Source organism: Mugil cephalus, chromosome 4 (genome assembly GCF_022458985.1).
Source record: "Mugil cephalus isolate CIBA_MC_2020 chromosome 4, CIBA_Mcephalus_1.1, whole genome shotgun sequence".
Classification (NCBI taxonomy): domain Eukaryota; kingdom Metazoa; phylum Chordata; class Actinopteri; order Mugiliformes; family Mugilidae; genus Mugil; species Mugil cephalus.
In genome coordinates this window covers 7,246,454-7,263,104 of record NC_061773.1, presented here as the reverse complement: position 1 = coordinate 7,263,104, position 16,651 = coordinate 7,246,454, and the positions used below count along the sequence as shown (strand labels likewise).

The 16,651-nt window shown below is 41.5% G+C and overlaps 2 protein-coding genes across 2 annotated transcripts; one reads left to right on the top strand and one right to left on the bottom strand.

Moving 5' to 3' along the window:
* Positions 1 to 703: 703 nt before the first annotated feature.
* Positions 704 to 9,886, top strand: plch2b (phospholipase C, eta 2b). Its single transcript, XM_047583969.1, has 20 exons — positions 704 to 1,309; positions 2,188 to 2,334; positions 2,974 to 3,217; positions 3,323 to 3,452; positions 4,384 to 4,554; positions 4,862 to 4,955; positions 5,050 to 5,253; positions 5,603 to 5,723; positions 5,842 to 6,013; positions 6,158 to 6,268; positions 6,352 to 6,435; positions 6,554 to 6,648; positions 6,738 to 6,826; positions 6,915 to 7,100; positions 7,191 to 7,298; positions 7,382 to 7,506; positions 7,607 to 7,691; positions 7,770 to 7,916; positions 8,289 to 8,368; positions 8,452 to 9,886. The coding sequence occupies exons 1-20, from the start codon at positions 955 to 957 to the stop codon at positions 9,541 to 9,543; spliced, it is 3,840 nt and encodes a 1,279-aa protein (XP_047439925.1). The 5' UTR covers positions 704 to 954; the 3' UTR covers positions 9,544 to 9,886.
* On the bottom strand, positions 9,637 to 14,521 carry si:dkey-183j2.10 (glutamate receptor U1). The gene is made up of 10 exons (XM_047583970.1): positions 14,402 to 14,521; positions 14,165 to 14,249; positions 12,331 to 12,362; positions 12,067 to 12,246; positions 11,651 to 11,874; positions 11,384 to 11,481; positions 11,021 to 11,238; positions 10,728 to 10,947; positions 10,376 to 10,620; positions 9,637 to 10,177 (listed from the first exon to the last, which is right to left on the bottom strand). Exons 2-10 carry the CDS (start codon positions 14,226 to 14,228, stop codon positions 10,073 to 10,075), a joined length of 1,386 nt encoding a protein of 461 aa, XP_047439926.1. The 5' UTR covers positions 14,229 to 14,249; positions 14,402 to 14,521; the 3' UTR covers positions 9,637 to 10,072.
* Between the last annotated feature and the right edge of the window lie 2,130 nt (positions 14,522 to 16,651).

The window sequence follows — 16,651 nt, the reverse complement described above, 5'->3', positions numbered from 1 at the left end:
CCATGAGTATAGTATTTTTTTTTTTTGGACTTTCTTGACACACAGAGTCATATAGTTAGACATCAACGATGGTTCTGCTGTGTGAAATGTCCCAGCAAACCATGACAGTATGCAGACAGCATGCGCACAACGCCAGGAGCCTGAAACCGAAGCAGCTTAATTGATTCAACCTTTATTGATTAATTAAATAGCTGGTACAGCTGTGCTTTTCCTCCTGATCCTTCCTTCCTGACCGCATGAAAAAGGTCTGACAACATTTGAGATAGATAGATAGATAGATAGATAGATAGATAGATAGATAGATAGATAGATAGATAGATAGATAGATAGATAGATAGATAGATAGATAGATAGATAGATAGATAGATAGATAGATCGGTCTATGTAATGTATGCCACACTGCTGCCTCTAGGGGGAAATAATTATGTACAGCTGAAATGTGTAAACTTCAAGCCTGTTAACAGCCAAATGACTCTGACCTTAAATCCTAATACTGTCTATCACAGCAGCTACTTATTAATTCTACTATAATTTCTATGCTTTATATTAATCTTCACTCCTACGCGTGAGGTTATTATTGAATATTTATACCCCTCCCTATCCCACTCTCTTTCTTCAGAGGCTTACTGGCTGTGTGAAAATCCCTCCATGAAAGCAAGGTTGAAGCCTGGCTCCAGGATTACAGCTTGAGGAAGATTTAGTGACTCACATAAGTTGCATGCTTCTTCTCTAGTAGCCTTCGCCGCATGCTAAATGAACAAATACAGAAGAAGTCATGGCACTGGATCACTGGAGCCAAGATGACATGGAATGAGCCTTCAGGATGGGAATATTTTTCCCCTGATCCCACGTGGGAAGAGGAGGACATGTTGACTTTGAGACAAGCGGTGCTGTAAAGAGACTTGACTGAAGGACCCAGCAGAGTGAGGAAGAAGGTGGGTTCGCGCGGTGTGAATGGGACAGGAGAGCTGGAACCAAATGCACAGTTCAGGGATGAACAACAGCCCCGCGATGGCACCTGTGTCTCCAAGGCTGGGTGGTAGTCAACCACTGTCCTCTATTTCACCTAAGAAAACCACCACCTTTCAGTCTTTGGGATCTCTCTCATCAGGAAGGTTCTCCCCATCGCTAGCTAGGAGCTCCGCTCATCAGGCCAAACAGGCCTCAAGTGCCATGAATTCACCCACCCTGTCCATCATGAGCTCCCCGAAACTCTGGCAGAAAGCTTCCGTCTCCAGACTGGCAGAAGAGTTTTTCTGGATTGGTGGCAGTGTGGTTGCACAGCCTAAATGGAGACTGGGCCAGATAGGTAAGTTTCACTCACTAATTCTACCACTAAAGAGCTCAGACTACTACAGAATATCAATAGATTGCTGCAAAGTGAAGAAGTACATTTTAACTGGACACGTATGAAAATAACATTTTGAACGAGGGCTTGTGAGTTTGAAACATGATAGATAATGAAGCAGATAATGACATATGGACAGCAGACAATCCTTTAGGATTAGCCTGAATGAAGCGCCAGGTTGCGTCACATGTATCTGAGCTTCAGATTACAAACAAAGGTTACCTGCTTCACTGCACAGAAAACAATGACCCCAAATGAACACTTCAAGAAAATAATTGATGAAAATGATTTTATGTTTTTTTTTCTTTTTTTCCCCCTATATCAGCTCTATTAACATACAAATCCAACAACAACATCAAATAAAAAAAAGTCAGGACAAATAGTCCGTATTAGTTTGATACAAATAATTGCAGTTAAGGGTGTTGTTATTTGGACAATAATCAGTTTAGTATTGACTATGTTCTCCTTAAAGAATGGGACACGTAAACAGACGCTCAAATCCGTGTGACGCATTCTATAATCTCATAAACTGGTGCTTGATGGTAAACCCCTAATTGTTTGGACTGGTTCAGGGATTCCTTTGTGGTTGCCATGTTGTCTTTCAACACACAAACACAACACTGTCTAGTACTATTTTATATACTCTGAATAGCCTCTGTTTATGATAATAATACAGCACCCTAACTGGAAAGTGCTATTGTTTAGTCACCAACACTTGATAGTCCCAGACTCTCTCTGATGTTGGCTGTAAATAAATGACGATGACGTTATTCCAGTGGGTTTCTGAAACATTTGACTGAACGGTCATGAACAGTGTATCCCCTTGTGCTGCCCTGCAGTGGAGAGGTGTATGTGCACCATGCAGACTGGCACACAGATGATCAAACTGAAGGGGAAGAAGAAAGGACTGGTCCGATTCTTTTACCTGGACGAGCACAGGTCCTGCATCCGGTGGCGGCCCTCCAGGAAACACGACAAAGCCAAAAGTGAGTGATCATCACTGACCTGAAAACTACACAAGTTAACTTGTGGCTATGGACACCAGGCTGTGAAATCAGTTAATATCACTAGAATCGAAAACAGTTTGATCAAACCTCTTGTATACTTAAGTGAGGCTACTGTTGACCTTTATAGGACATTTACTGAAACCCTTAAGTGGTAAACAAATGTGGTAAACAAATGTAAACATGTAGTGAAACCAGTAGATAATACTCAGGCACTTGTCAACATGATCACATTAGACGACGTTAGGACACCTCTTCATGGTACCTAATAAAGCTCCTACCTAGCAGACCACATTTGACCTGAAAATGTTGAAAAAACCACATGCTTCCATATCTCACTGAGAGGCACAAGGACACGATTTAAAATGTGTGACCATATATGGTTCCTTGCTCCATAAATATACTAAATCAAATCAAATCAAATTCTGATCTCTTTGTGAGTTGCAGCATTCACGTATGAATGTTAAGCGATGATTCTACAATACGTTCAAACTGTTCAACTCCCCTTTAAGTCTGAAAGATTAGTAAAAGTTGTCAGTTTGAGTTAAATGTTTGTTTTTTACTGATTATGAGGTTGTTCTTCAAAACCATCATTGACCCCCTCATCTTTTCTTGTTTTAGTAACTATTGATTCCATCCATGAGGTCTTTGAGGGGAAAAAATCAGAGATTTTCAGGCGCTATGCAGACAACCGCTTCGACCCAAACTGCTGCTTCAGTATTTACTACGGGGAACGGGTGAAGTCACTGAATCTGGTCTCCACCAACTCAGAGGAGGCCCGCACCTGGATCACTGGGCTGAAATACCTCATGGCTGGCATCAGTGATGAAGACAGTTTGGCCCGGAGGCAGCGTACCCGTGATCAATATCCTTTTTGCTGCCTCTCACTCACATATACACACATTTAGTTCCTGAAGAACGCTTCAAACTGATCAACAAGCTTGAGGTTCAGCCTTAACTGCAGCTGCACATGGTTACAGCAGACCTTCTCTGAGGCTGACAAAAATGGAGATGGCACCTTGAGCATTGGAGAACTCCACCAGCTGCTTCACAAACTCAATGTGAATTTACCCAAGCAGAAAGTCAGAGAGATGTTCCAAGTAAGACCTTATACACGCATTGATTTAACGTCAGTATCACCTTCTTTCAACACTAACCCCTGCGCTTTGTAGCTACAGAACATAAATCAGATTGTGTTATACAATAACATAATTTAACTGGTGACCGGACTTGCGGTTTTACTTGTGCAATCTACAGTAGATGAAAAAAATAGATTGATCAAGACTTGGTAAAAACATGTCAATATACTCACTGTAACAATGCTGACATGTAGATGTTTAGCCAAAAATGTATACACTGTAAACAAATTTCATAGCAACCTCAACCTCAAATTCATGGTGGTGTATCCCCAGGGATGTATGACAGCTCAAGACAATAGCTGTTGAGTTTTCTGTCTGGTGGTTGACAAACAGAAAACGACTTTGCTATTTGGAAGAAGCAAGAAATAAAAACATATTGTCGAGTGTCAGAAGGATAGGGCGCCAGGATCTGCATGCACTGTGAGAACTGGTAACACAGAGACGCCATGCTAAAAGATGAATTATTGACACGTTTACAGTGGAAAACCCTTGATTTCCTGAGAGGTCTGCTCTCCATGTGATCCATCATTTCAGGGAGAGAAGCAGCAGGACACAAAGATGGAGATGGTGCCAGCAGATAAATATGTATATACAGTATTTTGGCAGAACAGATCAGGAGAGAGCCACAGGAAGGCCATATGGCTGCCACAGATGGCTTCAGTCACTCTGCAGTATTGCTTTAGTTCAGTAGCTCACTGCACCCCTCCTGATGATAGACTCACAAAAAAGGCTCAGGTTGAACAAGCTCTGTTTTGATGGTGAGAGAGATATAGAGTATCCCTCAGATGGGTATATGGTGGTACATAATTTCTTCATCCGGGTTGTTATCTCCAATCGCACACAGTGAGAGCGTTATCTCTGTCTCATAAAATAGTTCTGTCACTATCTGCAGGAAGCAGACACGGATGAGAACCAGGGCTCACTGGGCTTTGAGGAATTCTGTTCCTTCTACAAGATGATTTCTACACGCAGAGACCTCTACCTGATTATGATCTCCTACAGCAACCAGAAAGAAGTCTTGGATCTGCACGACCTTGCTCGCTTTCTGGAAACTGAACAGAAGGTATAAATGAGTCATACAGATGTGTCCTTTCAGGTGGAAAGATTACATCCTGTGTATTATTCTTGTACAAGAAACAAAAAAATGTATAAAAGCACGTGTGAACTGTTGTCTAGTATACCTGCATAAACATTAAGATAGCAAGTAAGATGGACCAAACCAGATTTATGAAGAGCACTTTAAAATCCCATCTCATGCATAAAAAAACATCTGCAGCTAATTTACAACAGAAGCATCGGCCTGCACAAATATATTAGAGAAATTAATGGATCCAAAATAAAGTAACACTCCTATTTTGTTTCATTTCTAGATGCGTGGCCTGACCAGAGAGCATCTAGTTGACATAGTGTCCAAGTTTGAGCCATGTCCTGAGAACCTCCAGCATATGGTGCTGGGTATTGATGGTGTGTGGACCTTCGCTTAAGACCCAACATCTGTAGCACACGTGTTAAACCAGACATGACATCACTGTGCAAATAAAACACCTCCTACTTTCAGGGTTTACCAACTACATGCGGAGCCCCGCAGGCGATATCTTCAACCCTGAGCACAACCAGGTGAACCAGGACATGACTCAGCCTCTCAGCAACTACTTCATCGCTACGTCACACAACACCTACCTGACAGGAGACCAGCTGCTGTCTCAGTCCAGAGTGGAAATGTACGCCTATGTTCTGCAGGCAGGCTGTCGCTGTGTGGAGGGTAAGGGCCTTCAAATGAAGACCTTCTGCTCTGTTTAAGAAAGGAAGTTTATTGGCCGACAGGATGAGAGGGAAATGGATGGAGGATGGTAGAGGAACCCAGGCAGTGAGGCTCAGGGTGGGGGCACGTCTCAGGAAGCTTTTGCTCCGCGTTCCCCTGGTTCCTGTAATGAAAGATGGTAAATGAAGGAAAGAAAAGGGCAGAATGGGGAGGGTGGGGGAGAAATTAGACGAACAGAGAAGGAGAGGGTTAACAAACATCTTTTTCCTTGTTCCTGAACTTAAGTTATAATAACTCCCCTAAGGACGTTACAGGCACAACTCTGTTCTTTATTTCTCCTCTCTTATAGTGGACTGCTGGGATGGACCAGATGGAGAGCCCATTATCCATCATGGTTACACCTTGACATCCAAAATTCTCTTCAAAGAGGTCATTGAAACCATTAACAAATATGCCTTCACAAAATCACAGTAAGCACTTTTGTGTCCTCATAATGATGCGCATATTTTTCTGTCAAGTTGTTTCTATAAAAAGCATCATACCTGTCACACTGGTACGGCAGCTCAGGTTTCAACACCTCACCCACAGGTATCCAGTGATCTTATCCATAGAGAACCACTGCACTGTGCCCCAGCAGAAGAAGATGGCTGAGTATCTGAAAGAGGTGCTGCAGGACAAACTGGACTTGAGCAATGTCAACGTGCACGAATGCAAGAAGCTGCCGTCCCCTGAGATCCTGAAAGGGAAGGTTTTAGTCAAGGTACAGCTGTTTCCAGCTACTGTATATGTTATCTTGACCTAATTACAGAAGATACAGTAGCAATATATAGAACATAAGAACACACCGCAGTCACACATGGTCTAGTAATTAATTGTTTGTTTGTTTGTTTGTTTTTTTGTTCAGGGAAAGAAGCTGCCGGCAAACCTTGATCCCGATGTAGAGGAGGGGGATGTGTCTGATGAAGACACTGGGGATGAGGAAGAGGAGGAAGACGACGATGACGATAACTTACAGGCAAATTAAAGTTTGAAAGATATGTAGGAAGGTGGACAGATAGACAGACAGATAGAGTTACAATTACAGCCTCACTGTTTCAGGATGGGAATAGTGTTTCGTCTCCTAATCAGCCCAAAAAGAAGAGACGGTTTGGCAGATCAATCATAAGGAGCTTTAAAAGAAAGGTCAGTCCCTTGTTCATTTTCTCAACTACTAAAACATCAACGGAATAGTCATAATCAGATAATGCAAGTAGTATTTCTTAGACTTGTTCGATTTATTCCAATTTTTTATTCTCTTTAGAGAAAAAAGAAAGTGCGTGTGAAAAACAACCTGTCTGATGGAGAATCTGACCACAGCAGCAGCCGAGAGAGGACGCAAATAGTTTACCATCCAAAGTAAGTCCAGTCAGTTGGTTGAGTAGTTTATCCATCTAGAATTCATGTCCTCTGAGGTTACACTTCCATGTCTGCACCTCTACTTTTAGAAAAAGGAAAACAATGAGGTTGTCCAGAGCTCTGTCCGACCTGGTCAAGTACACAAAATCTGTCCGTGTGCATGACATTGAATCACAAGGTAAAATCTTTGAATTTTACGTTTACATTTTTATGACAGTTTTAGAAATGCAGTCTTAACGCTGCTGCCAACTTCCTCTGTCTTGCAGCACTCACAAACAGCTGGCAGGTATCGTCCCTGAACGAGACTGTCACAAACCAGATCTTGCAGCTCAAACCAGGCGAGTTGGTGCGTCTCAACCAGCGCCAGCTTATGAGAGTCTACCCGTCCAACTACAGAGTTGATTCCAGCAACTTCAACCCACAGCCGTACTGGAATACGGGCTGCCACATGGGTAACTAAAGCTATCACAGAAACCGAAAGCAGTTTTACGCTACTTTTGAAATCGTAGCAGCTTTTCATTCCTATAAATGCTTTGTTCTAGTTGCAATGAATTATCAAACCGAAGGTCGGATGCTTGAACTGTACCAAGCCAAGTTCTCAAGCAATGGGAACTGCGGATATATTCTGAAGCCTAAGTGCATGTGTAAAGGTAGGTGTCTGCAGAAAGCGGAGGAAAGTAACAACCTTCATTGTGCTAGAGAGGGTAGTAAATACTAATCTTTTTTTTCTCAGCTGCCTTTAACCCCATGTTGGAGGATCCGCTACCAGGACAAAAAAAGACTCAGCTGGTTCTGAAGATTATTAGTGGACAACAACTTCCCAAACCCAAAGACTCCATGTTTGGGGACAGAGGCGAGGTGAGACTAAATTATAGTAGGCAATAAAATCAAAGCCTCAACTTTAATGTATCTTAAAATACTTTATCATCCATGTTTATCTGAGTTTTTGTGCTTTTAGATAATTGACCCCTTTGTTGAAGTTGAGATCATCGGCCTACCTGTTGATTGTTCCAAGCAGCAGACCAAAGTGGTCGATGATAATGGTATGTGTGGACACTCCCTCTTGAAATTCAAATCACGTCAAGATGTTTTTCAGTCTCTGACACTTCTCTTTCATTCAGGTTTTAACCCAATGTGGGAGGAGACCCTGGTCTTTGACATCCTTATGCCACAGATCGCCCTGGTGCGATTCCAAGTGTGGGATCATGATCCCATTGGTCGAGATTTCATTGGACAGAGGACTGTAGCATTAACCAGCATGATGCCAGGTACACCCAGAATCGGCTTGGAGTAAAATTACATTCTAGTTTGCTTGGTAAACGATCCATGCTCCTCAACAAACAACTTTTTCTGCTTTATATTCACAAAGTTCAACAGACCAACATTTAAATATTTAGCGAAAGGTCCTCTAGGATTAATGGGGATTCATCTACTTTAATAAACACTGAGTTTTTCTTTGAAGAGAAAAAGAGAGAATAATGGACTTACATGAGCAAGACGGCAAGAAACAAAATGAGCAACCTTTTTTTTTAACAAGTACTAAAGCCAATGTGTTATCCCATTTTTGTTTTCAGTTGCTTTCAGTTGAACAAAAAAGAGAAAAAGGACATGGTTGAATTTTACACGTTTCTTTTTTGTAGGTTATCGGCATGTCTACCTGGAGGGAATGGCAGAGTCATCCATCTTTGTTCATGTCGCTATTTTTGACATGTCAGGCAAGGTACTGCCTTTCACAACTTGTACGTCTAATCGCAACTTAGTCTGAAAACCCTGTCTCATAATAGCTGTCCTTTTCTGAAACAGATTAGACCCGCAAATGCTGTGCAAGCAGCCAGAAAACACATCCAAAAAGCAGCCCAGAAGCATATGAAGGGTCACCAAAGGCACCCTTCTCTGGACTTCTCCGTCCAGTCCTCAGAAGATGGACATGCTCTGTTCCGCAAGGATCTGGACACCATCTCTCAGGACAGCAGAAACTGGGAAATGTCTCCTATTGTACATGGGCCAGCAGCCAAGGCTGCCCTCAACAAAGGGGCCATGAGTGAGCCAGTGAGGCGAGCTCACAGAGTTAAAATTCATGAACCACCAGAGACAAGAAGAGGGATCTTCAGCCGGATGTCCTCCACTGACTCCCACCACGGTGCAGTGGCTCCCTGTGCGATAGCGGAAAGCTTTGACCTTGAGACCTCTTCCCAGCCTTCTTATCCTGACGGTTTTGCTCCTGACAGCCAAAATTCAATAATTCAAGAGGAGCTGGAGAATGAAGCCCCCGAATTACCACAGTCAACGCATGCAGAGCAGCACACAGCTCAAATACTTGAACCAGAACTGCCTGAACCAGAATTACCACCAGAGCCAGAGCCAGAAAAGAATGTTGCCACTGAACCAGAGCCACCACCAGAAACGCAGAGTCAAACTGACTCACTCCCTCAACCGGTGCCACAGCCTGAAGCCAAATCCTCTCCAATGATCCCTCCACCTTCACCTGCCAGGGTCAGACGGACTTTAGAGGCTCCTGCCTCTTCCCGACCATCCACCGCAGTGCGAACGAAGGTCCGTTCACACAGTTGCCCCAGAAAACAGACTACCTCTGCTCATACTCCGATGGTGAACCGCAAGCTGACGTTCCACTGGCAGACACAGCAAGCACAAACGCAGAGCAACTACGGCAACCAGGTGAGACCTATACCCAACGGTCTCTGTATGCCGGACAGCGCATCCAGCAGCAGTGGAGGCAGCACTGACAGTCTGGAGTTTGTGTCTTCCTGTGTGCCAGCTGGAGCAGAGCAGCGTGAGGGCACCCTGCAGAGGGAGATGAAGGCCCTGTTTGACCAGAAGATGAGAGAGATCCGTTGTAAATCACCACTGTTTTTTCTAGATGGGGAATCTCCTTAGCAAAGGAATGAAACTAGCTGCAATTCAGTTACAAGGTATATTATTTTTTACCGATGGCAACACAAAGCATTTCTAAGTCCACTCGAAGCAGAATTACACACTTAGACCATTTTTATTCTTTTTAGTCTTGCTGAAATGTTTACAATCACAGTTTTTATGCATGAAATTGTTTATTTTAAAAGAAACGTTAAGATTCCACAATGCCACTGCCAACTGTACAAACAGATGCATGACGCAGGAGTTACAGTCAGTAAACTTAGAAAGTAATAAACATATGAGCACTATTTGTTAGTTCAGTTTTCAGTATTTTTTTTTTAATTTTGAAACTATAATGTTTGATTTTTCATTGAAATTTTAGAGTTGGTACTTAAAAATCAATAAATTATATATTTTAATAAAATGCGAGTTTTTAAATGTTGTGCTTTAAGTAGAAATTAAGTATTAAGGATTTTGTCAAACATGACTACCAAGACTAAGACTTAAGTTAAAATAAAAACACTTCAGGCTAGGCCATGCTTTAAAACTGTTTCTATGCTTTTTCTTTGTCTTTATCGACATTTTCCTGAGATCTGTTTGCATTGCCGGTCCTCAAGCGCAGACTCAGTTCCTCCGTCAGCACAGTGCAGCATGACTTCTGCAGGAAAGACATATAAGAGTAAAGATAAACTGCAGTGAGACATTTCATTTTATTCTAAATTCTGTATTTTCTCTACATTTAATGAAATCTAGTTTATAACGGAGTGTTACTTTTAGCTTTACATAATGACTGTTTGGCTTAATGAACCCTCTTGAGATGTACAGATTTTTCACTTATAGATTTGTAAACACATACCCTTTGCTCTGCTGCACTGCTGCGACTCTTTGCGGTGAGCTCCAGGACTGCCAGAAGTATTCCCAGCCCAAGGCCCAGGGAAAGTACCAGAAACATCCCCTTGAGGCTGTGCGGCTGCACAGCTGAAGACTTGGCCTTGTCTGCTATGCAGCTGCTGGCCCACCATTTGCTTCGCAAGTAAGCCAGCTCTCCAGCCTCACTCAGCTGGAGGATTGCCACACTCAGGTTCTTTATGATGGGAGAACCTTGGGGAAATTGAGAGTTTTTACACGATATTGATTTGAGCATTTCATTTTTTATTTAATTTTACTTGCTCAATGATAAAAATAAATAAATAAATAAGCAGCCTCACCAAGGGGGGCAGCAATGCTGTATCCCCTCATGCCAACAACTTCATGTGCTCTGACCAGTTCACAGTGACGTGCTACTGCCAAGTCCAGAGACACAGACTCGCCAATGAATGCAAAGTCGCCTTTTTTAGCGCGCTGAACACCTTCGTCCATAGAAGACACAAAACTTTTGGTTCTCTCCATGTGTTCATAGATTCTGCGGTACACAAGGTTGTTTGAATTCTGAATGGAGGAAAAGGCAATTAGAAATCATTTCTAGAGGGTCTTAACAAACCACACGAAGACCATTGTTTACCTTGAAGAAAGCAAGCGTGGAGGAGCCAGAAAGGCAGCCGTACTCAATCACGTCCTGATTGGCCAAGTCCTCAAAACCTTTAACCATCAGGTGAGTGGACTCTGGGGTTTTAGAGGAGCTGAGGTTGGAGAAATAACAAGCCAGGAGTACAATGGTAAATATCCACCAGGTGCTACAGATGACACGTCCTGAAAGGGCTTTGGGGTGGGGACCAGCTCCTGAAACAAAGACAAAAACAGAATAATAAAAATCCCTTGAGACAAGGGGGAAAGAATTTGCAGTATGAAGGACACAGGCTCTTGTCACTTCGGGTTTGGACCGTGTTGGCATACAAATGCGATTGTGTCCTGTTTTGCTGTTTACCTTGTAGAGTCAGACCTCCAGCTGTGTACCAGAGGCTGTGGAGGACACCGAACCCGTTCTGTTCAGTCTGTGGCTGATTCCACTCACACGGACTGAGCCTGCATTTTGCATAAAAATGTTTTAATTTTTAATGTGACGGTACTCAGGGGACTTCCACAGAGAAAACTTAGAAATATCCAAAGAAAAGAATTCACAGAAGCGCCTCAATAGACGTATTTAAATAAATAATAATCACCCCTTTCACATAAATAAAACTACTTTCATCACCTGGCAACTACGAAGATGCAAGCAGCAGTCCCCAGGTAGGCAATGAGTATGCCGACCCAGGTCTCGGCTGTGAAGGGACTCAGGAATTCAAAGAGACCTGTTCCCTCTGAGATGTCCTTCCTCAGCAGGATGCTGATTCCTGTCTGCATGAATGGTTTGGTCATTCCCACAGCTCTCTCCCGAGCTGCAGTGAGAGTCAGAGGAGCAATTGCAAGGTCTGCCTCCTGCAGGGAGTGCAAATAAATTTGTAGGATATGTTACCCACACCGCATCCTATACAGAAACTCCTGGAAATAGTTCGGTTTAACATCATGTTCATGTTCATTTGACTTTCACACTAACAACAATCTCCTTTTCTGTGGCAAAAGGGTTTGCTGAACTCTGACACCCTCAAATTCCATATTTCATGGACTCACCCCTCTCACCACCTCTCCAACCATGCCGTTCCAGTTTCCGTTCTCATCCTGTCGTCCATATGAACCGTCTTTCACCAGCTGCACCTTGTACTTGAAGCCCACTTTCTTGGCTATTTCAGATAGCAGGTCCATGCAAAAGCCTTCCATTTGGTCGCCTTTGGACATTGTGTATGGCTCTTGCTATGAGAAAAATACAGACTTAGTAAAATTCACTTCAAGTTTAACTTTGTATTCACAGTGATGGGAAACTTCAGTATTAACTACCTTTATTGTTGTGATTCTCAGCTCTGATTGCACTGATGATTAGGAGAAAGAGAAGGAACATGTTGGTCAGTGCAACATATTATAAATCAGTTTTTAGTTTGATTGCAGTTTTTTGCAAATTGCTCAATCCACCACTTTCATCACTTTAATCTCAGTAAGCATTAAATGGGTCACCATGACATGTTAAAGAGACATTTTGATCCCCAGAGGATGAACCCTACAGACTTCAGAGACTCCTGGCATTTTATTTCACACCACTAGTGGTAAAATAATTATTAACTAAATATATTTTTTAAACATATTGATAAAACATGCCCTGCTCCCTCAGCAATGTGTCTTGATAACTTGATCATTGATCTCTTCTGTTTTATCCCTATTCACACCACGACTATGAGTGCTGCACCTGTAGTCAAGTGAAAAAGTGAGAAACTTCTATTTTACCATGTATGCCCTCTTACTGAAAAGTAATGAACTATTGTTACTGTGTTATTAAGTCTCTAAAATGGCTTAGATTGTATGAATTAGAAAGCCTTGCATTTCCAAACTATGCATAATTGGGTTTTGCCAAAAGAATATACAGTTGCAGAAGAGTCAAGAAGTTTTCAAGTACAGGTTTTCGCCAATAATTTACCTATAAATGTTTCCTTGTTCTTGTATTTAAGGTGTAGATGAAAAAATAAACACATTTGTCACCTCCCCTGGTTTGTTCTTTGCACATCCTAATTGCTGTTTTACAAGGTGGATATGATGGGTTCACAAATGATGTGATTACATTACATAAATATATATTTTTTCCCCTCACAGTTGTTGTCACAGCTGCTTTACATTTAGCAGAGACAAACACTTCTCTGTGTTCGAGCTATCTCCCCCCTCAACTCTGACTTGGAGATGTCTGAGGTGAAACTTGGGGTACATGTACTGCGCTAGTCCTTAGTGATTTCCGGTATCCATGAGCTCCGGCCCCTCCCCTCTCCTACTTGAAAACAGTTTTGCACACCACAATCTATTTAGAGCAGTGCATTAATTCAAAGCATCTCAATGCCATGGCACTGTGAGATTGGGGGGGCAGTCAAAGAGTATCAAAAGCCTCAATTCAGGCCAAGGCCTCGGGGATCCATCACCACGGGGTGATCCTGACAACCATCAGATCCTCCTTTTCAAAAGATGACACGTATACAAGCTCTTCAAGCTCCTGTCAATTTCTGGTCACTGTGACACACAGGGCCTTTGTTTGCTCCATAGAGTTGATTTATTGGCTGTTTTCTTTGAGATTGTCACTTTGCTTGCTTCCTTTTCTGTTTTTCCACAAAAGTTGGACAGGATGTAACGCTACACTTTGATATTCATCCAAGCTGACAGTTTATGTATTTATTTCATGTGAAGCCTGAGAAATTTCTACCAAATCCTGCAGAGAAAACAAGAGGAATTTGGCAGGGCTAAACAGAAAGTTGTCACCACACTGAATTAGAAATGCAGTGACCGGGTCGAACTTTGAAATATCAGGCTCCAGAAGCGAGAACTTTTCTTTTAGTCTTTTGTTCTAAGGTTGTCAATCAGATCATCTTCTGCATCAAGACACACTCACAAGATCTATATTTAACATTATCTGTTTTTGACACCCTCTTAAAATAATGGCCCAAGTCATTTGTTTCTCATTTTTCAGAAAACACACAAAAAAATAAGACAAATACTGAATATATGGTATAAGTCATTAAAATAATTTTGTCCAAAAATGTCTTAGGCCATTATTGTAAGAGGGTGTTGAATTGGTCCAATGCATTAGTGCTGTTTCTGCATTAATACAAGTCTGAGATAAATAAATAAATCCTCTTACCTGCAGAACATATTTGCATGTCCAGGAAAGACACAAAGGACAGTAGAAAAAAGCCAAACAGCATCCTGATTCTCTATTCTGCAACCTACAAATTATGAATGGGCAGTTAATGGCTGCATTAGATGGTTGAACTTGGATAAACTTGGATAAAAATGAAGACTTTTCTTAATACAAATGCATAACCATATTCACATGCACAAAATAAATAGACTAAAAACACATGACAAAAGTACTCACCACCTGAAAACAGTTCAAGGTGAGACCACTGGATCAGCGTGTCAGATTCAGATGGACCCCAGCGAGCTGTGAGCAGAAGGTTCTCGCTTTCAGATGTGTCAAGCCATCAGCCGGCAAAGACTTTGTGGGTGGAGAATGTGGGGTAATTTTGAAGGGGTGGAGAGAAGCAGCGTAAAAAAAAAAAAAAACAACAAAAAACAATAGTTCTATGAATAAAAAAACATTGGACTAACATGAGGTTGTGACAAAACAGTAACATTATCCTCATGTGGTTGTTAAGCTGAGAGTCATAGGTTTTTTAATAACATGTAATTTAAGTTGAATAGTTGAAGTTGACAAGACACGGCTTTAGTAAAAAAATAAAAATAAAAATGTGAAGCTACAGGGGTAGAAGGAATGACAGAGACACATGTTAACTAAAGATATATGTTAATAACTATATGTTAATAGTTTTATTCCAGTTGTAAATAGTACATATTAGTGTTTGCACAATTACACTCTCTGCTTTTTATTAACATTTTAAATCAATACATGCTTTAAAAAAATCACTTGGTGCCACAGAATCATAACTGGTTAATAATCTTGTGAGGCCCTGAAAAATAATAAAGAATGAAGAAATTCAGAATGAAAAAAAAATAGATAAATAAATAAAATTGCAGAGAGCCGAACATAAATCAGTTATCTTTATTGGAGAGTGCTCACTGACCTTGGAAATATGTCTGAAGTTTTATAACGTGTTGAGTAGGTGAGAAAGTCTTTAATATTGCAAAGATAAAACCTAGAAATGTGTTAAAACTAACCGTGAAGGTTTGTTGCTTCTTCATTGGGGTACAAATAATGTGTACTCTATTACAGCGTTGTTTTAGTTTTATCTCATTAACACCAGCAATTCAAATGATACTGCTAACCTCTCAGTAAGTCTGCATCATTTTGGTACTTTTGAGAGCTGAAGCAGAAGGAAATCTCTGTGAAGCTGCCTGAATCAGTCTGTTTGTGTTCTCCAGCTGTCTCACAGCTCCTGTGGAGAAAGACCGAAATAACCAAAATAGCCAACCAGTGATTGTCTCATCAGTCTGTGTTTTGCAGATCACAGTGGGCTGTTCAGACTACAGATGGAGTAATGAATAAATACATTTACGGAAAAAAAAAAATGTTGGTATGGTAACAATACTGCAACAGACTGACACATCTACCAATCAGCCATAACATTACCACCACTAACAGGTGATGTGGACACTGATTGTTTTATTATCATAGATCATAGAGCATATTTTATCCTTAAAGTTAAAAAAGGTTAGAAGAGGAAATATGGGCAAATGGAAAGATTTGAGGAACTTTGACAAGGGCCTAATTATAATGTCTACAACTGGGTCAGAGCATCTCAAAACTGCAGCTCTTTTGGGTTGCTCCCTGTTTACCAGTGGTCAATATCTATCAAAGGTGACCCAAGAGCGGAAAAGTGGTGCACTGGTGACAGGGTTATGGCCGTCCAAGTCTAATTAATGGGTGTTTCAAAGTTATTTTAAGCACATGCAACAGTCTACTGTAGCTTTAATTGCCATAAAAAAGCTGATATTAACAGCTACTTAAGTATTGTTGCGGACCCTGTACACCCTTTCATAGAAACAGCATTCCCTGGTGGCAGGATATCCTTCCAGCAGGATAATACACTCGGCAACCAACCAAAGATTGTTCAGGAATGGTTTGAGGAACAGCGCAACAAGTTCAAGGTGTTGACGTGGCCTCCAAATTACCAGAGCTCAATCCAAACGACCATCTGGGGTCAAGTCCGACCAATGGAGGCCCCTCCTTACAACTTGCAAGACTTAAAAGCTCAGCTGCTGACATCTCGCTGCCAGATACCAAAGCAAAGCAAACCCTCAGAGATCTAGTGGAGTCTTTGCCTCGGGTCAGGGCTAAGTGGAAATACACAGTATTAACCAGGTGGACAAAATATTATGGCTGATGGGTGTAAAATTATACTGTAATTTGAAGCAACTGTATTTATTCCAGATGTGTGTAAATATCATTGTTGACTGCTAGCCCTCAAACCTATGTCATTACAGTTAAATATACCTAAGCCATAAGGATACAAAATAAACTGCAGTCATTATAAATGGAATCACCTTTTGTCCATTCAGCTGCTTCTGGTCCTGGATTTTACAAATACTAAGCTAAGCTAAGCTAAGCTTATACACTGTTCTGCCACAACATTAAAACCACTGACAGGAGAAGTAAATATTGAGTATC